The 25,919-nt window shown below is 39.6% G+C and overlaps 2 protein-coding genes across 6 annotated transcripts in view; both read left to right on the top strand.

Annotated features, from left to right (window-relative positions):
• The window catches only part of xab2 (XPA binding protein 2), a 36,588-nt gene extending 25,551 nt beyond the window's left edge, over nt 1-11,037 (top strand). Inside the window, exons 1-19 of one of the 3 annotated variants that reach the window (XM_084743409.1) lie at nt 2,821-2,966; nt 3,375-3,523; nt 4,533-4,656; nt 4,773-4,970; nt 5,219-5,353; nt 5,469-5,633; nt 5,895-6,039; nt 6,128-6,279; nt 6,380-6,499; nt 6,606-6,737; nt 7,363-7,494; nt 7,589-7,702; nt 7,796-7,958; nt 8,077-8,267; nt 8,688-8,810; nt 8,922-9,093; nt 9,465-9,591; nt 9,707-9,819; nt 9,959-11,037. In XM_084743409.1, the coding sequence (XP_084599535.1) occupies nt 2,931-2,966; nt 3,375-3,523; nt 4,533-4,656; nt 4,773-4,970; nt 5,219-5,353; nt 5,469-5,633; nt 5,895-6,039; nt 6,128-6,279; nt 6,380-6,499; nt 6,606-6,737; nt 7,363-7,494; nt 7,589-7,702; nt 7,796-7,958; nt 8,077-8,267; nt 8,688-8,810; nt 8,922-9,093; nt 9,465-9,591; nt 9,707-9,819; nt 9,959-10,020 (2,553 nt within the window). In that variant the 5' untranslated portion in view covers nt 2,821-2,930 and the 3' untranslated portion in view covers nt 10,021-11,037. Of the gene's footprint in view, nt 1-2,820; nt 2,984-3,374; nt 3,524-4,532; nt 4,657-4,772; nt 4,971-5,218; nt 5,354-5,468; nt 5,634-5,894; nt 6,040-6,127; nt 6,280-6,379; nt 6,500-6,605; nt 6,738-7,362; nt 7,495-7,588; nt 7,703-7,795; nt 7,959-8,076; nt 8,268-8,687; nt 8,811-8,921; nt 9,094-9,464; nt 9,592-9,706; nt 9,820-9,958 lie in introns of those variants that run through there. The other 2 variants (XM_084743410.1, XM_084743408.1) reach the window with 2 other exon arrangements.
• A 1,206-nt stretch (nt 11,038-12,243) lies between these two features.
• Nucleotides 12,244-25,919, top strand: part of camsap3 (calmodulin regulated spectrin-associated protein family, member 3) — a 28,032-nt gene continuing 14,356 nt past the window's right edge. For all 3 annotated transcript variants that reach the window (XM_084743347.1, XM_084743348.1, XM_084743346.1), the window contains exons 1-2: nt 12,244-12,744; nt 19,763-20,025. In XM_084743347.1, coding sequence (XP_084599473.1) covers nt 12,612-12,744; nt 19,763-20,025 — 396 coding nt within the window. In that variant the 5' untranslated portion in view covers nt 12,244-12,611. The remainder of the gene's footprint in view (nt 12,745-19,762; nt 20,026-25,919) is intronic.

The following is a 25,919-nucleotide window of genomic DNA, read 5'->3' as shown; positions in this document are numbered from 1 at the left end:
CCAAGGGTGATGGTAATGTTCAAAGTATGTCCCAAAATAGATGCTGTGCAATTCATACGCAGGTTTTTGAACCACTAATTTGCTCCAACAAATAATTTACTCAAATTTAGATTCTGACATACTTGAGAAGGATTTTGTCATTTTATAATGAGAGGCTGTCTCTACTTACACTTGCAATTAAACATGCCCACTGCCAAGACTGGAACTTAATTTTGGAGAAGCACCCAAGTGGTGCTGGTATAGCGTTGCAGGACATTGGCACATCTCACATCTCCTCTAATAAAACTGAATGTAAGGCCTTTTCCTTAAAGTTCAAGTGGTATTACACCTTGCCGTAAAAGGACCTCAGCCAACCAGGCTGAGATAAGACCTATAATAAGTCCCACTCAGATATCAAAGATCTTTATCCTCATGCTACATTTGATTCTTAGGATGTTGTTGCTGTTATGGAAACTCAGTGTCCTTGAAAAACTATGTGACTCTTGTTTTGAGACTTTGCAGGCACTGGCTCCGCAATAAATTGACCTACATGATCCTAAAAACAATTGCCAACTGTCCAAATATCTTTCAGAAGTATTAACATTGAATTAAACGATAACAGCCTTCACATTTTGACAACAAAACAAAAACATTTCTAACCCAATAACTTAAAAAATGACTTGACCTTCATTTCTGGAAATTCACTACAGTATTTCTTTCTTTTTTTCAAATTCAGAACCTGTGTTTACGTTGTCATGGCAGCTGTGAAATAAAGTATTTATTTTACATCTCTGCATCTCATTAACTCACATTAGCTGTGTCTAGAAATCATAAGACATGTCAGGATTTTCACTGTTCACAGTGAGGTATATTCACGTAGATCAAAACAGAATAAAATGATATTCATGATTCATATATTCTCATGATGATGACAGATATTTCACCCTTGCAATAAAACATGGACGAGTGTGGTGCTATATTATGTAAAGGTGGCTTCATTATAATTTATAGTGAAATCCATTTGGACTTCACAATGACCTGATTAGATTTTGGTGGGCAAAGGTCAAGCTCACTGACCTCAAAACATGTTTATGGCCATAACTCAAGAATTCATACACTCATTATGACAAAACTTCACACAAATGTGATAAGACTAAATAATGAAGTGATAACTTTTTATATCCACAAGGTTAAAGGTCACCATCACTGTGAGATCACAATGTTCATCTCTCAATCAGTCCTCTGTACTCCTCTGCAAAAATAGTCTCTAAGTGAAGCATGTTTCTCATTCACTGAAATCATTCATGTTAAAAAAAATACACACTAATTTTCATTAAATTCCTTCTGATTCAGATTCTCTTTTATTTGTGGCATGTCGATCATATTCACATACAAAAAAGAGCAAAAATCACTTCTTATGTCTTACCCACCTGTCCTGCAGCAGCTTAAAAGAGCAATAATAATAGAACAAAGTACACCATCAACCTTTATGAAGTGCATCAATAAAGTGTATCATAGTGCAATAAATTTAACATCATTATAATATAATGCATCAATAGTGCATCATGAGACTAGCATCAATAATCATTAAAATCAATAATCATCATAAAGTGCATCACAGAATTCCCTTAACTTTTGAGCTGTCCTCATGACCGTTTGTATTGCTCTGCGGCTGTGAGCAGTGCAGCTCCCATACTATGTTGTGATGCAGCCAGCTGGGATGCTCTCAACACCTCCCCTGCCACCACCACCATCAACCCCTTTTTTTCTTCAATACATATAAGTCTGGAGAGATATGGATGTAAACAGCAACTTGACTGTTTGGTGAAAGTATACAGCCACAAAGCAGTAATTTTCCTATTGATTATATAAACCACTGCCGCTGGAACACCAGTAACACAAATAGTAGCCAGCAATTTTACCAAGTAACAAATCCGGACCTAACTTTGCAGGCCTAAATGTACAATTTAAAGTTAGTCAAGTTTACTAGGATTATTAAGTGCCAGTTTATTTCACTATACTTCAGCAGCTTTACCAGTACAATAATATTTAGGAGACTCTAATAAAGCTAATCACATCCACCTATAATATCATCCAATCTTCAGGTGCTACATGTAACATGACTTGGAAGAGTGTTCACACATTTCCGCAACATATCAAGAGCAGCTTATTTAAAATACTCTTGTCAATAAACTACCATTTGCAACTGAAAATGAAGGTGATGGAAAAAATTACCTTATTACAATTAATGCTAAAAAAGGACTCAGTATAAATTCTAAAAACAGTGAATTCCAAAGTCTAAAATTCAGGTCAACATAAACAAAACTAAAGAAACTAAGAAAACTGAGCAGAGGCCACTTGTTGAGAGGCAGACCACACTGGGGAGTGTCCAGGGGTGCTACCACTACTCTCCACCAGTGGGCACAGCAAACAATACAGCAATCCTCACAACAGAAATGGTGCAAGTTATGGTGTCGCAGTGCATCTACTCATATGCAAAAGTGAAGGGACCTCACCACAGGTGCCTAGCCTCCTAACAATATGGCTTTCTGCTCCTGAAAGAAAGAACTTACACTATGCCTGCAGCCCCTGGGCTTGGGTCCAGTAGGCCTGTTTGGTAATCCACCTATAAATCAGTCATTACGCTATGGCATACACTATCAAGAATCTATCTATTATAACATGTACTTAAATCATAGTAATCATTACATGGTTATTATTTAATTAAAGAATGTTCAGTGGTGTATTACTTTACAATAGCCTAACCATATAAAGATTCATTTTGCCAGCGGTATAGTGACAAGAGATACACAAATTAAGGAAATTAAATGTCACGTGACGTGTGTTACGTAGCCGGAAATATCACTGAGGACTACACGCTTTGAGTAGTCTGCAAGCTAGTATTAGCAACAGTTAGCATTACTGTTTTTGTCCATTCTTTCAAGGAAGAAATGCCTTCGCTAAACGGAAAACCTGATGTTATGTTTGTAAGCTACACCATACAGTATTTTGTTATCCATTAGCGTTTTCTGAGAACTAATACTAGCCAGCTAACTTTTACTGGTATGCTAACGTTAGCTTGGCTGTGTGTGTGTAGCAGTGTCGAAATTAGCATATCGTAAGCTAGGAATGACAGAGATTTGTTGCCAAACATGCTTGGCTGCTGAATTTTGGATGAAATGTTTAAATTCTGAACTCACCACATTTAGTTATTGTTTGATTATCGTCAATTTATTAATGTCGTATTTACAATCTACGGGTGAAAAATTGTTAACGTTATAGTAACGTTGACGTTACGCTGCTGTGCTAATGTTAGCTTTAGCAAACGCAGCCCTTTCAAAAGTTATTACAAGTGTACTTCAAATGTTATGTGCTGTGATTTCTGGGTCTGTTAGGAAGATGATGATCTGCCATATGAAGAGGAGATTATCAGGAACCCATACTCAGTCAAGTGCTGGATGCGTTACATCGAATTCAAACAAAACGGACCCAAAACTATCCTCAACATGATATATGAGCGGGCTCTGAAAGAGCTGCCTGGCAGGTAACTAACATTATAAGTGAACGTTGTAAAGAAAGCACTCTACATTGTACTTAAAATCCACTGATTATTGCAACCATATCTGTATAGTATATTTTGGCCATGTGATTAATATTAAACATTAATCAAACGTCATCACTGGTTAAACTGTGATTAGCACTGTTATTGTTTGAAGAATTGAACGATGACCTTGACTTTTATGTAGCAAGATGGTGGTGTTCAGGGTTACCAGGTCTGTGTGACAAAACCAGCCAAAAAGGCACTCAAAACCAGCCTAATGGCAAATAAAACCAGCACAAAAAACAGGCCAATACCAGAACTCAAAATTTTCCTACACAAAAGTCCAGCGGCATCACTATCATTGCAAAATGTATTATAAAATATACAAAATAAAACCCTCCATGTTATATGTGGCAGCATTATAAGCAGTGTTCCTAATACAGTTTGCAGTTAACCTTGGTCCTAAAACGACTTTGTGTAATTACATACAGTATATTATCATAAATAAAATATAGCTGTGAACACATACTAACCTGTTGTTTTGGCCTTTCACTTACTCACCTCTTCTTATCCCTCTTCTTTTCCTCCCCGCCAGCCTGGACAATATCTGTACTTTTTTAACTTTATATGCATTTACTGTATTTAATGCAATACCTTATTTCAACTCAGACACCATGTCATGTTACTTAACAAAATTTTAATCATATACTTACAGTAAATATGTGTATGCAGTGGAGTCAGTTTGATAGGATTTGGGTATAAGCATCAGTTTCATCCAAAATATTGATCTTTTTTCATAGATATTGCTTATGTAGTTTGAATACAAAATAGGTCTGCCCACCCTGCAGACAGAAAAAATTCCCTGTGACAACAATTCAAAAGTAGCTCACGTCCGAGGGAGAACCACAGACCTGGCAACTCTGGTAGTGTCAAGATGGCCAAAGTAGGTTTAAGATTTTGTACAACAACTATTTGCTTATGGTCTAATCCTCCCCCCTTCTTTGTTTTATAGCTATAAGCTGTGGTACAATTACCTGAGAGAGAGACGGAAACAAGTCAAAGGGAAATGTATCACTGAACCAGCCTATGAAGAGGTCAATAATTGCCATGAAAGGGCACTGGTGTTCATGCATAAGGTAATACTTAGTAGAGAGCTTTATATTGAACCACTGGACAGACAGTACAATTAACATTACATTGTGGTCAATGGAGCTTGTGCTTGAAACTAACCACCTGTCTTTCCTTAATTTAGATGCCTAGAATATGGCTTGATTACTGCCAGTTCCTTGTGTCTCAATGCAAGATCACAAGAAGTCGTCAAACATTTGACCGTGCACTCAGAGCTCTTCCAGTTACTCAGCACCCGCGTATCTGGCCTCTGTATCTCCGCTTTGTCCGTAACCTGCCTCTGCCTGAGACAGCCATCAGAGTGTACCGCAGGTACCTTAAGGTGAGAACATAGTACACAAACTAGTTCCATATAGCAGCTGAGAATGTTGAACCAGTCATTCAAAAAGACTATATTATATTGAGTTCTAATGTTGATTAGGAAGCTAAACATATATCTTTATAGGTGATATTACTATTGTAAAGTAATTGTATTGTAAACTGTCAAAAGAGTATGATGTTGAAATTTAAATGATTTTTTTACATGAATGAAAATGTTCTCTGTGTGCTGTCTGCTCTTTTACCATACAGCTTTCTCCAGAGAATGCAGAGGAATACATAGACTACTTACGGTCTGTTGGCCGCTTGGATGAGGCAGCTGTGCGACTAGCCGCTGTTGTCAATGACGAAAGCTTTGTGTCCAAAGAGGGCAAATCTAACTATCAAGTAAGATTTTATTCTTTTCATAAACACTGCAGAATATTCTTGGTTTTTTTTTTGGTTTTTTTTAATCAGAAAAGAAAAATGAATAAATTGTGTTTCTGTGTTTATTATTGGACAGCTGTGGCATGAGCTGTGTGACCTGATCTCCCAGAACCCTGATAAGGTAACCTCTCTGAATGTTGGAGCCATCATCCGAGGAGGCCTCACCCGCTTCACAGACCAACTTGGAAAACTCTGGTGCTCTTTAGCTGACTATTATATCAGGAGTGGTCACTTTGAGAAGGTGTGTTTCTTCTGAATAACTTCCATTTTTTGTACGTATCATAAAGCACTTGACATGCAAGAGGGACCTCATTATACCAAAATCTCATTAAACCACGTTGTGGTAAATGAGAAATAATTGCCATATATTATTGGATAATTAAAGTTGTTTATTCAAAATACTCCTGGGCATTGTATCAAGCTGTTAAATTTGTCTCAATTGCATTAATATTAATTTGCGTGGTTTGACTGACTATGATTACAAATGTCTTGACTTTCTCAGGCTCGTGATGTATATGAGGAGGCCATCCTTACAGTGGTAACTGTAAGGGATTTCACACAAGTTTTTGATAGTTATGCCCAGTTTGAAGAGAGCATGATCGCAGCGAAGATGGAGACCACTGCTGAGATGGGACAGGATGAAGATGGTGTGTGTGGATTCATTAATATTAGCAACAGTCCTTGATTTTACTTGTCTTGTCATGCACGCTTTACTCTTTGTCCCTCTCTTCCCAGATGACATAGACCTGGAGCTTAGACTGGCCCGCTTTGAGCAGCTGATAGCCCGGCGACCCCTCCTGCTGAACAGTGTATTACTGCGGCAGAACCCTCATAATGTCCATGAGTGGCACAAGCGAGTGAAACTATATGAGGGCAATCCACGGCAGGTGAGTTTTAGGCCTTTTTATGTGCTTTTTGTCAGGGACAGTGCACACACATCATCGTAGGATGAAATTTAACCAACTTCTGCATTTCATTGTTCTGCAGATCATCAACACATACACTGAGGCAGTACAGACTGTTGATCCAATGAAGGCCACAGGGAAGCCTCACTCTCTCTGGGTTTCCTTTGCTAAATTCTATGAGGAAAATGACCAGCTGGATGATGTAAGTCACTGAGGTCTTTCTACAGGGATTCTGAGAACTCTGTTCAGTTCAGATCAGGTCATGTTTCTGTTCTTCGTATGTCTGAAGTTTACATACTGTCCCTCAGGCCAGGACAATTTTTGAGAAGGCTACCAAGGTGAACTACAAGCAGGTGGATGACCTTGCTGCAGTGTGGTGTGAATATGGAGAGATGGAACTACGCCACGAGAACTATGAACAAGCACTGCGCATACTGAGGGTGAGGCACTTGCATCACATCTGTAGTCATGATTATAAGTGCAGTCAGTAGAACAGTAACGCTTTTACACTAGATGTTTAGTAACATCTAGTGGCAGGACTGAAAACGTACAACAACATTGGCAAAATGTGGCTTCCCCTAAATGTTTTTTGAGAGCGTATTCTCTATTGAAACTTAGCTGGTGATTTTCCAACTTAACATCTGGTAAATGATACAGTAGTCCATAGATAAGGCTTGAGGCTGCATATCATAATAGTGTTTAGTTGAGAAGTTAAACTTAAAACAGTAGAGTAATTACTGCCTAACAAAAAATGTACATACTGTTATCATACATACGAGCTTTCTCTGAAACTCTCTCTACCTTTCAGACATTGCGCAGATGTTTGCTTGTATTATGGGGAAACGAAACCAAGTGCTTAACCCACACTGGGTAGTTTAGGGCGCTAGAAAATTATTGAATATTGATAACAAAACAGATTTGGAGCTTAGAGATTGTGAAATCTTTGCTACAGAGAAATTACTGGCATTCTTGATTGCACCTTGTGAAAGGTCACTTATATATTTGGGTATAAATGCTTTTTGCATATAGTTGTTATAAGTTATCTTTTCAATAATTTGAATATAGAAAGCTACAGCCATACCATCCAAGAAGGCTGAGTACTTTGATTCATCTGAGCCAGTCCAAAACAGAGTCTACAAGTCCTTGAAGGTCTGGTCTATGCTGGCGGACTTGGAGGAGAGTCTTGGCACTTTCCAGGTATGTTCTCTACATTTCTGTGTGCATATGTTACTGACATTCATCTTATGTAAGTTTGGCCTAATTGTTGCTCATTTTTCCTGTTTATATTTAGTCTACGAAAGCAGTGTATGACCGGATTATTGACCTCCGCATTGCCACGCCACAGATCATCATCAATTATGCCATGTTCCTTGAAGAGCACAACTACTTTGAGGAAAGCTTCAAAGTAATGACCTGCTAACATATGGTGTCTATGTATTCCTGCCGTGGTCAGTGCACACCAAATTTAAACAGTTCTTCAATGTCTTTAACTTTTTAGGCATATGAGCGTGGTATCGCTCTCTTCAGGTGGCCAAATGTTTATGACATCTGGAACACTTACCTCACCAAGTTCATTGATCGGTATGGGGGTAAGAAGCTGGAGAGAGCTCGCGATTTGTTTGAACAAGCTCTGGATGGTTGCCCTGCCAAGTTTGCTAAGAGTAAGCGTCTTTGTTAGAATTTCATTGACAACTTTTGTACAGAATATTCCACATTGTTTGTACTTTTTTTTCCATGACATGCCTTGAAGCCAAATGTACCACTGTGCCTTCTCTCCAGCCATTTACCTGTTGTATGCCAAATTGGAGGAGGGATATGGATTGGCACGACATGCCATGGCTGTCTATGAAAGAGCAACCCAAGCAGTAGAAACTGAGGAGAGACACCACATGTTCAACATCTACATCAAGAGAGCAGCTGAAATTTATGGAGTCACGTATACCAGAGCAATTTACCAGAAAGCCATTGAGGTATGTGGCCAAAGCATTGCTGAAATTGACATCTTGTACTCAAGCATATGTTTTCTGTTGAATTGATTTTATTTTGAGGTGGTTCGTGGAGATATAATACTGTAGATACTAATCTAATTAAACCATTGCTTTGATTGATCAGAGCTCTCGATACTGTCTGCACTATGTAATAAAAGTGCAGTGACATGGCATGCTGTACACCTAGGAATAGGGGACAGTGGGTATAATATGTATGGCATTTTATGCTGTCACACATGTACCTGGCTCCAAATCAGGCTATTCCAATTTGATCTGTTCTTATGACTTAAAGCATGCATTAGTTTTACCTATAAGACTGTAAATAACATAATCATTATGTTCCTTTGTTCTATTCACTATTGTAATAACTAAATTGTCAATTGTACCTTTGTGTTTATAAAGGTCCTTCCTGATGAGCATGCAAGGGACATGTGTCTGCGATTTGCTGACATGGAGAGTAAACTGGGTGAGATCGATCGAGCCAGAGCAATCTACTCCTACTGCTCCCAGATCTGTGACCCCAGGGTAAGATAAACCATCTCCTGCCATTACCTTTTTCTGAATAGCATGTAAATTTTCTATCAATAATGTGCACATTATAATACTCTTGATATATATATGAACTTGATCTTTCAGGTGACTGCAAATTTCTGGCAGACCTGGAAAGAATTTGAGATTCGCCATGGAAATGAGGACACTATTAGAGAAATGCTGAGGATCAAACGCAGTGTCCAGGCCACGTACAACACCCAGGTCAACTTTATGTCCTCGCAGATGCTGAAGGCCACAACAAGCTCCACAGGCACTGGTGAGAGAGCTTGCAGTAACACATTAGCTTAGCTAGTACCAGGAAGTGTAAGGGCTGTACATGACATTCAGGGGATGTTATATTTAATAACAATAAAATAATATTGACATGGCAGCCCCACTACAAATTCGCTCAAATTCTTTAAGTTACATCCCAGGACTGCACGACTATGAATGTACTGTACTAGTATTTAATATGTCATGATTCTCCAAATTGTTTTGAGAATAAAAAACCTACTGGAAGAATCACAGATTCTGCCTTTCAGTTCGGTTATTGACATTGAAAGCTCATTTCAATCGATTTTCAATTTGAAATTCAGACACCCCTAACAATTAATAACAATAATTTTTCTAATGTTTATGCATATCCAGTGTCAGATCTTGCGCCAGGCCAAATGGGAATTGATGACATGAAGATGTTGGAGCAGAAAGCTCAGCAGCTTGCTGCAGAGGCCGAGCAGGACAAACCCAAGCCCAAAGAGAAGATTCTCTTTGTCAGGTGCGTCTGTTGTCTCTTTTTTTTTTTGTACTCCAGTGAAAAGTCTGTCAAAGTTATGTCCTTTCTAAAATTTGACTACATGTTCTAAAGGAAATTATTCTCTGCTTCTTTGCAGAAGTGACACGTCTCGCAGTGAATTGGCTGAGCTTTCCAAACAAGCCAATCCTGATGAGATCGACATTGATGATGATGACGAGGATGAAGATGATGAAGACCAGGGACCAGATGGTGAGTGACAGACACAACAAGCCCAGCCTTAGCAGTAAAACAGAAACATTTGGTGTTTATTTAATCATTCATGCGGACATTTTTTATTCATGAATGCATACTGTATGTGCTAATTGTCTTCTCATTTTGGCCTTTACAGAGGTGCAGCTTGAACAGAAGAGTGTCCCCACAGCTGTCTTTGGAGGGCTTAAAGATGACTGAAAGAGACCTCCCTCACTCACTTTTGCAAAATTTCCTCTGATTTCTCTTGTAGATAGTGAATAGGCTCAATTTTTCAATTTGTGTACATGCTCAGTTCTTTCCACTTTAGTGTGACAGGAGAAAAAAAACAAAACAGCAGCATTTGTGCCTTCTAATTATTTTTTTTGTGCTACAGTATACTGTATACAGATATAAACCTGTATTATTATTGGCCATATGGTGTCAGTCTTTCTCAAGTATGAAGCTCAGCATAATTGAACAATTGAGCAGCCTTCTGTTACCAGATACTAATAGTTGGTTTTATGGTAACTGTAATGGAAGTCTAATGTAGGTTGAGTTTTTTTCTCCGAACATTTTGTAGAAGAGTTAACAGTGAAAGCGTTTGTACACCTACTAAATGCAGAGACCTTTCTCAGAAGCTCTGCCCTAGAAAACACGGGGGAGGAGCATAGTTTCTTCAACAGGGGGCATTCATTTGGAAGTGGAGCTGAGCATTCAAGCCTCACATTGTTGGCTTGAGGATCTTTAGTAGGTGGGTGTCTTGTAAATCCCAGTGTTTCTAAACAATTTCATAACTTGTGTACATGTGTCGCTATAGAATTTGTACAATCATAATGTCCAAGATGGATTATTGTACACGAGCATTCGAGGAACAGTTTGTATAACTGAATAATAGGATAATTTAACTCAGTAGCACCAAATGCTAATTTGAAAGAGGTCCTAATGCCCGTTCTTGAGTATACTGTAGTTCCAGGTGTTTACTTGGTTCACTGGTCATTTTTGAGACTGATGCTGTGGAAATGTGTTTCAGTTATCATTGTGGAGGGTCTTCTTGTGACTCAATGACAGTGTGACGTATGCAACAAGATGTTGAAAAGTTTTCCTATTGCCACACTGCATCTGTTTGCAGTGTTTGTCAATTATGTACCAATAATTCTGGCTGTGACAAGCTGAATCTTTTTCTTTACGTTGTCTTGAAAATGCAGTTGTAATAAAAATGGATTTATACATGTTAAATGCAGTGACTTTTATGTGACAAACGGAAACTTTCCCTAAAAATCACTGGTTGGGAGTTTGGTTTCTTTTCACAGGAACTTTTCATCAAAACAGGAGCGGCTCGTTGTTGATTCAACATTTGCTGTATAGAGGATGTCTTGCAAAACTATTTATTCAGACAACACTAAACATTAAAGATAGAATGTGATTTAGGTCCCTTTAAATATTTTATGGAAAAAGCCTCATGTCTTTGTGTATTGCCACCCCATCTCATGAGTTAAATTGACAGAGGACTGGAAAAAGTACTGACTAGAGAGAAATTGTTTCTTTCATAATTAGATTAAAATAGCTGAGAGGTAATCGTCTTACAAAGTTACTGCAGTGAGGCGCTTGGAGTGCTCTTGTAGCTTTGAGCAGCATCATGTGATGAGGCACTCTTGAGATTTCTGTTTTCCAGTGTGTGGATGGTGCTACTGGAAACAAGACTTCAAAAACAATTGGAAAGAAACTGTCTTGAGTCACAATAATTAGGTGCAAACAACCAAACTATTTTCCAAATGTAATTTCCCATTTTCCTTTCTGCACGGATTTATGTAGAATACTAGTACGTTTACTCATTGCAGTCTTTCTGTATTTACCACAGGCTGCTGAGGTGCATGGAGGTATATAAGCAACTAAATATATCTGCAGGTTTTTGACAGTGCATCTGGTCTTTACTAGGCAGTAATCCAGTTGTTTATCAAAGCTGATAGTAGATGTGATCTAATTACATCTTCCTTTGATAATGTGACCATCATATGCTTTTCTTTGTCTTTTTTTTGCACATTGACGAGTAAACGACTAGTTAACATGCATTTAATGTACTTTGCATGCTGACATATGACTTGATTGTCCTTACATATTTGAATGTATTTACCTAGTACAAGCTGCCAAAGGGTTATAGTTGTCTCTAAGTGTCAGCAATAACAAAATGGTCTTAAGTTGTTTGTTTGTGTATTATTTTCTTATTCTAATATTTCTAGTATTAGGTCGCGTTTAGCTGTTTGACGCTCCTAGATAAAAAGGTGTCCCCTCTGGCGTTCACCTGCCGCAGACAAACCTGTAGCAAAAGTCACACCACACCTCTACCTCCTGTCTGTGGTCACAGAGAGAGGTCCCGCCCTCATTGCACAAACTCAATTTCTATTGGACAGCGGGAAGAGTGCGTGATGCCAGTGTGGAGCACCTGGTAGTCAGTCATCGGAGGGGTTCTCAGTGGAGCTGCGTACAGGGAACCGACTGCACAGCAATGCGGACGAAGAAGGGCAAAAACGAGGGGAATAGTCCGGTTTTCTGTAACAACCCGGTGGGTCGGGGCTTTGCGTGGTCGTAAGGCGTAATTAAACGGGGATATCGTCTCCAAAACGGCACAGAAAAGGACATTCACTGGCTTGGACGCAGCTCCGGGGCGGATATTTTCCCGACAAAACCCTTTCCCACAGTCGTATTCCCAGCTTCGGGAAGACTCAGCTAAAAGAATGATTGCTTGAATATTTTTATACTGTATTGTAGCATTTTGTTGCCGGCACCGCTTCCCGTTTTTTTACAGACTCGCTATGGTGGACTCCCCTACCATGAAGAAGACTTTTGTGGTCCCAGACATTAAGCCATTGGATTTGTATGACTGTACTAAGGCAAAAATATGCGCAAGTGTCGGATGGCTATTGGCAAAGTCCTACGGCAGTGCAGGTAGGTTTTAGTTGAGGCTGCAGGCCTGGGTGAGTTATAATAATGTTTAGAGACGTCGCATGAAGACCACCATCCTTTTGTTTTCCAGCAATATGTTTATAATCTGTCCAGCAGTGTAGCGTAAAGCACATGCATGTAGGGGAACTACAGTGTGTGTATAGCTCAGCGATTTTCAGCACAAAGAGCAGCATATGAAAGGGGCACCATGCACGGTATGCATTTTTTGACACATGTCATTTGTTCTCACTCAATGTGTGGTCACATTTTCTGGGTATGTGTGTGTCAGAGAAGCGGGCCTCCTCCCAAGGCCTTATCACGCTAACCCATTTTGTCGTATTTCTGGCCGCCAGGCTTCAGTCACAAATTGCAGCCTACTGGATATGTTTTTAATCCGGTTACACAGACATGGCACATGGGGCGTAGATGATTTCCAGTGCCATTCTTCACTCTCTGTGATGATGACAGCCCCTAGTAGCCAATGTGAGCACCACTTTTCTTCTGCAGTTCATAATAAGGCTGCAATATAATAGCTCATTGTGAGTGAATAAACTAATACCATCGCAGTCTGTCAGGGGGATTCGTTCATTTCCCTTAAACCTCAAGGGGTGCTTGTGAGGAAACCATCCGGCCTCTGTGGTGCAAAACACACCCACTTAGGAAAATAATTTTGTTGCATACTTATCATAAGACATTGTTTTGCCCCAGGTTTTTTAAGAATAGTCAGCTAGAACAGAACAGCGTCAGCTCTGACCCCGAGGTGATAACAAGTCTCTTCTTTGTTTTTAAGTCCTATCTGGTAAAGATTAGATCTCACAAAGAAGACACCAAACAGTCCTGTTTGAGGAAGGTTTGATAGCATGACCTTTTATTTCATTTTCACTTTATTTTACCAGAACAGAAGACACAGTAGTGTAATGATAGGGCACTTGTTTCCAATAAATACTGGGTACATTTACTAAAATAACACAAGACAAAAAGCCAAACACATTCTCGTTCCTGTGATGTGTGTGTAAACAAATACTAAGGGGTTAATGCTCAAGGGTTTAATGCTAAACTTCATTCAGTTTCAGCTGGAAAGGGGTGTTGGGTGAACTCTATTTTGCTTTTAACAACATGACTTGCATGTTACACAATCCCAGGCAGGCCTCAGGTCCAGGACTATTGGCTGCTGCAGCCTCTGTGTACTCTGTTTAGCACCTCAACCACGCCCTCTGGTCAAAGTCACTCTCCACTCCAGGCTACAGGAATATGAGGACCAAGACTGTGTTGATGAGCAGCTTTTGTCTTAATCAACTCGGCTGCCGTACTGATAATTTTCTGCCAAGTCAAGATGACATCATCAAGGCCCTTCCTGAAAACTCAGCTGGGTAGAAGAACAGATAACACAGCAGGAGCCAGACCAGGTCATCTGGTCCTCAGCTCTTCCAGGTCAATTAACCTAATGATAACAATAGGCAACATTTTTAATCTCTGAGTCACTGCAGTACAAGATGGACTTTCAGATGAATCACACACTGAATATATCTAAAGTCTTTTATTTAGGTAGATGAATGTTAAAAGGTTTGCCAGTAGCTTTCAGTGGGAGCTGGCAAGGGCCTTATCATATAAAAAAGACCATAAAATGAATCTGTGTGTGATCATGATAATCTGAAAGCTGCTTATAGGCTTGGACGGAAATACCTATGTTAGCTTGAAAAAAAAACATTTAATGCTAGAAGCCAGGAGAAGTGCACAGAAAACAGATTTATCTTTTAGAGTCCCTACAATTTTGTTACCCTCATTCAAGGGCTGGACAATATAGCTTATGAATAATATCTTAGTTAGTGTTGGATTATATATATCTTGGATGCCAGCAAGTACATACTACATTGGCTTCTTCTGTTTTCTATTTTATTATTATGCTATATGTATTTTAAGACCGTCATGGCAGATACTTGGCAGCACAGTGCAGAGACAGAGTGGTCATGGTCTTTTGTAATACCCTGACAATTATGTTGAGGGAAAGTGGTTTGGCAAGGATGTCATTCATGATGTGCCCTTGTAGTTGCTGTGACAGATGACTTGACAGATCATATGAAGTTGATTCAAACTAGTTTGTGCCTTCACATTGGAATGAGACCAGAAACTCTCGATTAACTAGTTTGTCGGGTTAGGAGAACTTGCTCATATAAACTGCCATATTCATAGGGATAATATTGTGTAATTTCTGTTTTTCAGTTTTATTTTTGAGTCCTTGCTGCTAATGAAATGTGTGTGTGTTTGTAATCCATCCGTAAACAACTTGCTTACCACTTATGAAACAGCTTATGTCCCCAGCTTAAACATTCCCTGCTTCGGTGTCTTCTCTTGATATTTGTTTTTCTAGCAATGAAACCAAAACACTTTGTACATGCGTGTGACAAAACTTGTGTTTCTTTAGCATGTTAGCTCCACCTAGTTACAAAGCTCGTTCTGGATCATACTTAAATCCTATTCTAATGATTACTCATCCTCTCCCAGTCATTTGTAGCTGTGATGAGTCAACAAGGGACAAGGATGTGAAGAGGATGTTGCCTTGTTTAAGTCCTATTGGTATATGAAACTCTCGCAGACTGGGCTAAACCTCTTGATGCTGTTACTGTATTTCACAGTGCGTTAGAAGATAATGTGATACTTTATTGTAAGCAAAGTCATTTGCAACCCCACACAGGCCATTGTAAGCTGAGGAACAGTTTTACAAAGAGCTGGCTGGGAGTAGGGATGAAACTGTTGGTTTCACCATAAACCACAGTAAAATTCCAGATTGTCAGTCTTACCATTTCAAATTTTATTATCGCTAAACCCTGCGTTTCATTACTGCGTCTTCAAAATTTGTGGTTTCTGCGTATCAGTACTTTTTAACATTTTAATCATATTTTAATTAGATAATACTGATAACCCTGTTAAGTTTGCTCACAATAATAATGATATTATTTCTGGAAACTATTGCGAGGCAGATGCTCAACAAGACGAATACAACCTGCAAACTGTGTCACTCTGTTATCCACTGTTGTCCCGTTAGTCTCTCAAACACCCGCAATGTAATTACACTCTCTGTCTACAGGATGTTCTTCTGTGTACACTGGCCCTTTAATGCAATTTAAAGCTTCTGTGCTTATGTCATGCTAGAGCGCTGTCTGTGATGATGTGTTACAGGATACACAGGTTTGTTAGGGTGGCATATTTATGGTAGGTGAAGCCGTGAATGTATAGGGAGATCGGAGACACCACATGTGAAGTGGTTGTGCTTCTTCCCTCTGAGGACTGTCAGAAGTTGGTCAAATACATGAACATTTTTAATTTGCATGCATATATTTGTCAGTGTCAGCAGTTGATCAAGGGAATGGAACAGATGAATAGTGAAATCACTTAGTTTAATTGAAGATCAACTATGAAGACTAATCTTCAAAACAAATGTGCTCAAAGAAACTTAACAGAGAGACAAAATCCTCCCAAACTGGGGGTCCATTGTCTAATGTGCTATTGTGGGGGTTCTTGAGATGAAAAAAATTGACTCCCTGATTTAAGATATTTCTTCTACCATCTGATACATACGTAATTGTATATTTTACCGCAAATATGCTGACATTAGGCAACATTATTATTGTAAATGGAGTAGTATTGTTTTAACATGTAGACAGACCTACCGGCAATCTCTTGCAGTCTCGTCTGAGACATCTAAGCTGTTGTGTTTATGTTGGCATCAGTATTTCACTCAGAACCAGTGATCACATGTAGGGTAGGGTGCTAACATAGCCCCTCTCAGTACGGCTAGATTTTGGGGCAACAAAACAGTACCTGCTTTGTTCTAAAAATGAGAGCGGATAATCGTCTGTGTTTGATCCTTTGCACCACATGATGGGGACGTTTATAGCTCAATTTTTTTGAAATCAGAAGTCAGGGCCTTATCAAAACACGTGTAATGTTGAGTTATTCATGTTGAAAAAAAAGTTCTCCAGAAGCAGCATTGTAAGAAAAGATATATTACCCAAACAGGTTTGTGGATTGGGTAGGTAAACATTAATGCACTTGATGTGGGGAAGGAAATTTTTAAACCTGAACTTCCTGCTCATATGCTTACTTTGCACACCTTCTGTATTTTTAAGCTCTAGTTTCGGTAAACAGTCTAACAGTTCAGGTGGTTAAAACTGTGCTGTGTGATTAAAGTACTATTTAATGTTCACTGTTATTGTGACAGCTTTCTTGAAATCCAATACTGACTGTACCATTTAAATGTAAAGTGAGAAGGGGTGGGTGGAGGGGTCTTGCCTAACCTTTTTGTGGCTAATTTCAACCAACCTTTGTTTGGGTGTGTTTTATGTTGCTCTCTGTCTGTTGATTACCGTCTGACACGTGTGGCAATGTCTGTGACATGAGCAGCACGCTAACTCGATCAGTCAATGAAGTGGATGGACACATGGCTCCTGTTATCAGCAGGCTATCGAGCAATGTTGGTCAGTACTCATAGGTGGGAGCTAACACAGCTGAAGCTGCTTCAGTTCCACTATAGTTTTTAATAGCTTATCCAGTTTTACTTGACTAGATATTGTGTGTAAGAGCTCATCACTGAAATGGTGCTCAGAGGGCTGTACTATGAAAGAAGCTCATCATAGCCAGGCTTCCTTTGCATGAGCTGGCTTGACAAAACCTAAGACCCCAGTCAAAGATAACAAGTATCAGCAGTGGTTATCAGGTTTCTGTAATCCATTCTTTCTTCTTCAGGCTTTGTGCATGTTCACATAAAAAGAGGCATTTCCTGCGTCATTTAGCTCTTTTTTTCCCCTTATGCACCGATCATATGTCTGTTTCAGTCAAGATGAACAAGTCGCAAATCGGACTCAAACACAAAATCAGTATTTGAAGTGTCTATATTTGCTTAATCATTTTTTTAACATGTAGATGATCTGCCGTGTAACATGTAAAGTGTTAACATGACCTGAAGCAAAAAGGAAAAAAATATTTTCTGCACCTCCAACTGAGGTTCCCGGGGTAGTGTGATTCATACAGATTGTGCTGCTCTAACATACAGCTCAGCAACTTTGCATATATAATGCTTTCCCATTGGCGAGAATCTGTATTACTAATAAAAACTATCATCAGGAAAAGAATTAGTTAAAGCATGTCGCATTAGTTACCATGGTGATCTAGCTAGTATAAGAAAGCCACCTGTGTGACACTGAAAACTCTGGCTTTAGACTCAACTAACCCATTAATCTCACTTCATAGTACAGCCTTCTGGTCTTTCTCTGTTTGTTGTTTTTATATTATGATAACAACAATGTGGCACTGCTTTAGAGAACATCTCAGTTTGCCCTCTTCCTGCTCACACAGGAAGGTTATAAGTCAGGGTCTTTTGGTCAAAATGTCAACGGTAGATGGCAAACGCTTGCTTGGAACTTTCTACTCGAATAGCAGTTCACCACCGTAATAATATCTTACTCACACCAAGAGATAAGGACTGACCCCATAACCTGTGAAAGTGACTGAAAGAGAGGCTGTTGCCCCAGTGTATGCAAACACACAAGCTTGTGTTTTTAATCTAAATATTTTCCTGGAGGTCTCTTGGTGTCACCATTATGGAGGCATTCGTTCTCTTTTGCTTGGGCTTAGTTACATCCAAGGATGCCAGTTGGTCACTCTTTTAATTGCCTCCTATTCCTTTTAGTCTTTTTAACATTAGGAATGCACTTTCTCCTATGATTGTTGTTGTTGTTATTTTTGATGTGCAGGGTCATATTATGGAAAATTGTGGATGGATTCACAACCTCAAATTTGTGCTCCGTTTCCATGACACATGTGACACACAAAGTCTTCATGGCCAGACTGTCTCATAGGCAAATCGGTCTCATATCGATCTCTCTCATCTCACTGAGTTGTGGCATTTGCATCCTGCTTTGCCTTCTGGGGAAGTTTTTCTTTTTTCTTTTTTTTTCAACACATCCTCGTGGGACTTTTTTTTCCCTCTAGACTAAGGTGTATACTTGGTTGGTGTGTCAGTATTTACAGAGCTAAAGGGAGCACTGTAGCTTTGGCACACAGAAGTGTATTTACAACAAAATGGGCCATGTGGCGTGACTGACAATATTGTGTGACAGCTATAGTCATCATGGAGTTAGAGTGAGAGACAGAGAACAGGGCATTGTCTAACCTCTGACGCTGGGCGTTTTGTTTGTTTGTCTGATGTCAGTGGATCCATTACAGGACTTTATAATGATACAACAACATAGTGACACCTCCCTCGTAATAACCCCTTTGTTTCTCTGTTAGGCACAATCAATCTTAGACACCCATAAGTTTCCTTTCTCCTGTTGAATACACTACTGGTATGTTAGCTTGTCAACTTTTCCCCCAAGGCCCTTTAAAACATGAGAAGCTTACTCCAGTATGTTTACACTGAGCACAGGCTATTGAGTTTGCTGCTGGTTTGTTCTGGATGTAGAGAAACCAGTTTCACAGAGGGCATGTCTGGTGTATGTTTTTAGGATAATGTTTGCTGTCATCTTATTTGCAGGAAGACCAGTCTGAACAGATTCTTTAACAATCTTAAGCTAGCCAGTAACAGTAGTACATGTTGCATTACTACACTTGAGTTGTCTCATTTGCTTTTTTAAGTAAGGGGTTTAAAAAGAGGGAAGAAATGAATGGCAGAGCATCTTGTAATCTGCAGATGCCAACCTCTGAGCTCATCATGCCCCACTGACCTTGATGCTTGCTCTGCTCTACTCACTCATATGATTATAGCTCCAGCGTATACACCAGCTGACTTAATCTGCCACCGAACCTGGCAGAAAGCAGGTTACCAAGCCAGCAACAATAGAACGTGGTCAAGATGATGTTTGACTGGAGAAATAAAGGGACAGCTAATGAGAAAATGTTCCTATCCTATTTATACAGCACATCTCTGTCAACATATTGTTTGTTAAATTTTGCAACCAGTTCTGTTGTAGCACCACTGCTTCATGAACTTATCTAATTGTGTCTAAATTTTGTGTCTTTGTAGAAAATGTCCCTGCAGAGCTGCGTGACCCCTTCTACTGTGACCAGTATGAGCAAGAGCACCTTAAACCGCCAGTCACGCGCCTGCTGCAGTCCTCAGAGCTCTACTGCCGCACCTACAGCCTATTACTCGGGGGTACCGAAGTCGAGGCCCAGCCCAAAGACAACGCCGCCCTTTTGCAGCTCCTCACTCAGAGAGGCATAGTCTCCAAAGATCAGGACACACCAGTGACTGATGCAGACCTCCGGCACAAACCCATCAAAATGGTAACGTCATGGTTTGGCTACGGGCACAGTAAATGCATAAATACTGAGCCCACACCAGTCTAGCATGCAAGTTTGTGGGTAGTGACCTGCATGGATTGACTCAAGGAGATGTCCTAACTGTTGTTTGGTTAGAAGCTGCTTTATGTTTGTCTGCCACCCTAAGGAGTGAATGTCTCCTCCTGTGGAACCAGATGCTCTGCTATCCAGGAGTCTGTAGAAAAGCAGAAGGGGTTTTGGGGGGTTTGATTGTTAATATAGACACTTGTTTATGCTTTGATTCTAGGGATTAAAGGACATCAAAAAGACCCCCACTCATTCAGTCCCACCCCCACCCCCCTGTGCTGCCCCCAGCTGATCCTAGAGGATGAGTGGATCCAGCTGCTAGGACTAGGGCGGTCATGGTGATACAAGGGACGACTACTTTAATTCCAGGGCGTGAGAGGGAGGGAGAGTCTAGATTCAATAGATGGTCCAGATCAGTTGCAGAACAATGGCTAAACAGTTCTGGTGAAACTTTAGATACTGTGTCGAGAGAATTCTCTGGGGTGACTCAGTGAGTTAAATCAAGAGAAACTGGTTTGTCCTCTTAGCTCTTGACAAAGGCTCTCTCTCTCTGTCAGGCTCTTTCTCTTTAGTACACACAAAATATAGTCCTAACATCTGCAGCCTGAAAACTAGGGATGCACGATATTGAGTTTTTTTCAGCCGATGGGATAATTACCTGCTTATAATGGCCGATAAAACAACCGATAATTTCACATTTTTGAGGAAGTTAATGCAGCCTCTGGTTTATGGACACCTGGGCGTAATATAGGCTAAGATGTAGTGAGCAAAGATGGATGGATAATATTCTAACCAAATCTAACAGACATAACTATTACAACAAAAAACGAAGAACAGTTCTGACTCTATTCACAGCTCACTTCATTTAGTTTTTCTAGTTAAGTTCATCAAAAAAACATTGGCTTTTATGGAGTATTTTGTCATAGAATTCAAATTAAATGTGTTGACATAATCTGTCAAATCAGATATTATTATAGCTGATATTTAATGGTTAATATATGCCAACAGTCTCCCACTATAGTGCTAAAGTGATACCAGTAGCTGTGATAGACAATATCTGCTGATAATTCCAATATTAATCATGCATTCCTACTGAAAACGTACAGATAATGAAGTTTATTTCCAAATAAGAATTCATTGTAGTCTCAAAGAGGAGGGATGCTCTTTGGTTCGATGGAACCTTTATTGCTTAACTGCTTCAGTTCACACAACTCACTTTGAATTGTTCCTACGAAGCCTCCCCTTATGCAGACTATTATCTTCCTTAAAAATTGCATTTCCTCAGCCACCTCAGTGTGTATGCACATGCAGGCTGTTTTTTGAAAGCTAAGTAGGGAGCCTCAGGGGACCTGCATGGATTGTGTTGTTGTTAGGTGAAAGCTGTTTGCTCCACTGCTGCTGTCTACTGGCCACTGCAGCAGGTGTGGCACTGCTGGTGCTCTTGCAATTATTAGCTTAATTATATGCTTGAAATGTAGTGCATGCATCCGTGACATTTTCTAAACTAAACAGCATAGAAATTGCAGTAGAGCCCAGTGATGTGAGAATTTCAAGGTTGGTGTATGTCATGTTGTGGTGTAGTTTGATCTAATTTGACAAAATGAATGCAAATACTGGTAAAGTTATACGTTGGAACTTGTTTTGTGCAGATAAAGATGAAAGACACAGTACAGGGAGAAAGCTGGTAAGGACCGAAGGTTCCTTTAATGGGGATTTCCTTTCTATTTATTATTATCTAGTGTTTGCTTTGTCCTGTACTGCCCCCGTTTCCACAAGTCATAATCTAACTGGAAGTCTCAGTATCTATTTTAGTGGTTTGGTTTAGTGTTTTGCTAAAATCTGAAGCATGTCATATGTACCCTCCTCTTGCATCAAATGTGAGGCCATATAGTCTTACTAGAGGTCTGTGCAGGACCATTTATTTTAAACCCTGCACCTACTTGCTTTTGTATGATTTCTGACAATTACCACCTGTGCCAACAGATGTGCCGTTTTACATCAAGGCACCAGCAAGGCATTCAAAAATATTACAAATAACACAAGCATGAAGGATTTAAAAATTGTACTCCGTAATAATAACCACAGTATCACCATCATGATTATTAACACTACTTCACCAGCCATAATAGTGTTAAGACACAGTGGGTCTCTTTTATGCATAATGTTGCTGTATTTTGTGTGTGCATGAATTTTTCCGCTTGCATGCATCTCACTTGTGGGTGATGCTTCCAGTCCAGACCATGGACATCTCAGCTGTAAATCCTAATCATTAAAGTCTTATTTTGGCTGTTACTGTTAATGCTGCATTTGCTGTTTGCCGCTGTATGAGACTTCCAGTCGCTGGTTGGCCCTTGGCAGCTCTCTGAGCTTGTCTGCCACTGACTGGCACTGTAGCTACAGTGTGGCAAGCGAAGAAAGTGGGTCATGCTGCAGCAGCATTAGAAGGATGGAGCATCAATGTGGGTCTTGGCCAGTAAACGGCTTTGGAGCAGCAGCAATCTGCTGCAGCACTGCTGTATATTAAAGGTTCACATATCTGTGTCAAAAATCAGGATAACACAGTGCATGTACATAAAAGTATGTTGAGTCCAGATTCTTACTGTCAAATTAACAGTACTGCAAGCCCATCTGCTCCTTTGTTGTTGATGCACACACATCTTACAGCTTTGCTGTTAATTGCTGATAACTGTAGTGTAATAAATATAAATCCTGGGATACAGGTTTACACTAACCCATAAAGATGCTAATACTGGCTGTGGTTGCTGCACTAGCATCATTACAGAGTGCCAGTGACCTGCTCTCTGTCAAACTATGCTATGTGCTATTATGGAAGTAGGGCAAAAACAGACACATCATCGATCACCTAACATAAAATTCTACAATAAATGTTCTCTTCACTGAACTGGACGATGCTGGTACAGGATGAAGAAGAATTTGCTGTTTGTCCCTGCTTCAAGACCTTGAAATTTCTTAGTTAATAGTTTGAAAGTAGGTTATGTGATCTAGGACAGGTGGAATGCGAGACCCATTTTCCTGTGAATTGTACGTGATATGAGAGGGTCAGGTCTAAAATGAAATATTTTGACAAAATAAAAAACAAAAAAGAATTAAGATTTATTTATTTACTTAATTTTTGCTTTTTGTATATGTTTGTAATTATACAAATACTTTATGTGTGTATATATATATATATATAACCTATTTAACCTACTGATTCAGCTGAAAACACAAAGTTATTTTATTTAAATGTAGAATTTTGAGGAATTACATACAGTTCTATTAGTTCATATGAAGCTGTGATGTCTTGAAAACCCATGCACACTGTACATTTTTGTAAATATGTTACTGACAGTAATTAAGGAAAATATGCTTTTATGTTATGTGACAGTTTCTACTAAAAAGCTTCAAACCCTAAGAAAAAGTAGCTACACTGATTTGTTTAATTCATCATGTAGATAAGTATTAATGCATCTGCTTTTGCCCTACTTTGAGAGCATGTGCAGCTGGGCATGAAGTTCTTATGTATGGTATTGGCACTACTCCTGAAACCCAATCTAGCACCAGCACCTGACCAGGGTTATCATCTAGGGCCAAACACCTAATTGAAATTTTGTTGAAATTACAATATGGCCTACTGCAGTTTTCAAATTGCAGGAGGCACAGTACTTTTCAACACCAAAATGTGTGTAACAATACAAATTTAAGTCAAACATAGTCATGCTGCAGAGATGTCCTGGTCTGCACATCATATTCTACAGATTTAAGAGATATCTGTGTTTGGTGCAGATCCTTGCAAAAATAACACCATTATCATTTTAATGTTTTTCAATGAAAATGGGAATAATACTGAAAAAATTAACATTCCCTCTAATAACGCAAATTGTATTGCAATTGGAATTTCGGTCAAAATAATTGGAATTAAATAGTATTTTCAAAATCTCACATCCTCGGGGCTCAGCCCCGGAGCCCCCAGCAGTCTCCATCCCCTACATGCTGTGTGTGTGTGTGTGTGTGTGTGTGTGTGTGTGTGTGTGTGTGTGTGTGTGCATGCCCTACTGGTAGCTGTCCTTCTCGAGGTGGCCCAGCCCAGATTAGAGATAATCTGCCATGCAGACTGAACGTCATCATCCACGATTGGATGACACGCCAGAGATGACCACTGACTCATAATGCATCTAACATGTCTCACAACATCATACTTATGATTATATTCTTTGGTGTCAACCAACCATAAATATAACAATGATCCACTTCAAACATACTGTTTCTTTAATACATAACTGAATTCATTACTATTATTTTTATTACACTAGAAATGGTGGGCGCATTGGTTCCCACAGTGATAAAGGAAGTCATGTAGCCATAATGCAGCTAACCCTCTTCCTGGTCCCCTGTTGGTTTTAGATAGGCACTGACACTTTGTCTTAAATCATACTGCTGTGTTGGCAAGTTTCTGGTCAAGTGAGCATCAGTCAGGAGCTTAGTTGAAAATAGAAGTGGCAGACTATCAGAAACACTAACCATCATCTTACACCATTTGTTCAGCTTTGGGCCTTTGCTGATGAGAAACTATTGCGTAGAAGTCATTATATTGTCTACCATATGTTAAACAAGTTTGGTGTAAAGCTATTCTAGGCTGGTTTTCCTTGTTGAAGCATACAGTTCATATACATATCAGTGATCATATGAGGACTGGGTAAGAAAAAACAGTAGTGATGTATCAGCAATAGACACTTGAACAATAATAACAAGAACATTTTAAATAAAATGTTCAATAGTTTCACTTAAATGTAAACCATCATGAAAGCAACAGCAACAACAGATATGCTCTGTCTTATAAACAGCCTATTATATTCCTTGAGCAGGAAGCGTGCTACAAGTGACATGCAAACAGCCAATCATTTAAGAGGTGTGTTATTCAGTTGCTCCATAGACTTGAGACACAGCAACAGAAGCGGGGTGGAGTAAAAAAAATTGAAGTAGGCGGTCAGGAAATTGTTCATAAAAAAAGGATACGTCAGCTCGCCAGTATGGTAGTTTTTTTTTTTTGTTTATTATTAAAGTCTATTACCCGTGTACCTTGATGAATAAAGTGGTTAAACTCAAAGTAAGGTGGTAAAATTAAAAATAACGTGATTAAATTCATATTTTTTTTCTCCTGGTCTTCATTAAAAATAGGTTGTTCAATAGCAACTGAAATTAAACATTTTCCCGTGATAAATCTTTCAGCTATATCGTCCAGCCCTAGTTAATATTGCCATGTTTTTTCAGAGAACCTCCTGTCTAAAATCCCCTGCATGGCCCCAGACCTGCCTGAGTGATCCCCCTGTTTGTCTCCCCTCCGTGGGCACCAGGCAGGGTAGGGGGATGGGGTTAAGTCATATTTCAGACATAATCAGATTTTGCCCTCATTGTAATCTCACTTAATGATCCACAAGATGCCGTTGCAGTCTTTGTTTGACTCAGTTGTCGAGACAATTATGCAAGCAGATTTGTCGAATAGAGCCATAAAGATCGCATGTTGATGGGGTTAATTGATGGGGTATTAATTTTTCCTCTCTGTGTTACATCAGGTTTAGGGGTGCTAACTGTTTGCTGGCTGGATGTTTCCGAGCAGAGAGCCGGTGCTAAGCCAGGGGCACAGAGCAATGCTGTGGTCAGGCTTGTGTTGAGATGCATTGTGGGTCAGCTGGTTGGTTGTTATGGTGATCTGGCAGGCTCTGTGCTGGGTGTTCATGTGTTGCTCCTCTCTCCCCTCTCATTAGGGAGACTTGTGATTTAGCTTAGTGAGCTCTCCTGGGTCTGCGCTCTTTGTCATGAATTACCCTCCA

The sequence above is a fragment of the Lutjanus erythropterus genome, chromosome 19 (genome assembly GCF_056507025.1).
Source record: "Lutjanus erythropterus isolate fLutEry1 chromosome 19, fLutEry1.hap2, whole genome shotgun sequence".
Classification (NCBI taxonomy): Eukaryota; Metazoa; Chordata; class Actinopteri; order Lutjaniformes; family Lutjanidae; genus Lutjanus; species Lutjanus erythropterus.
The sequence above is the reverse complement of the archived record's forward strand: the minus strand, read 5'-3'. Positions and strand labels throughout refer to the sequence as shown.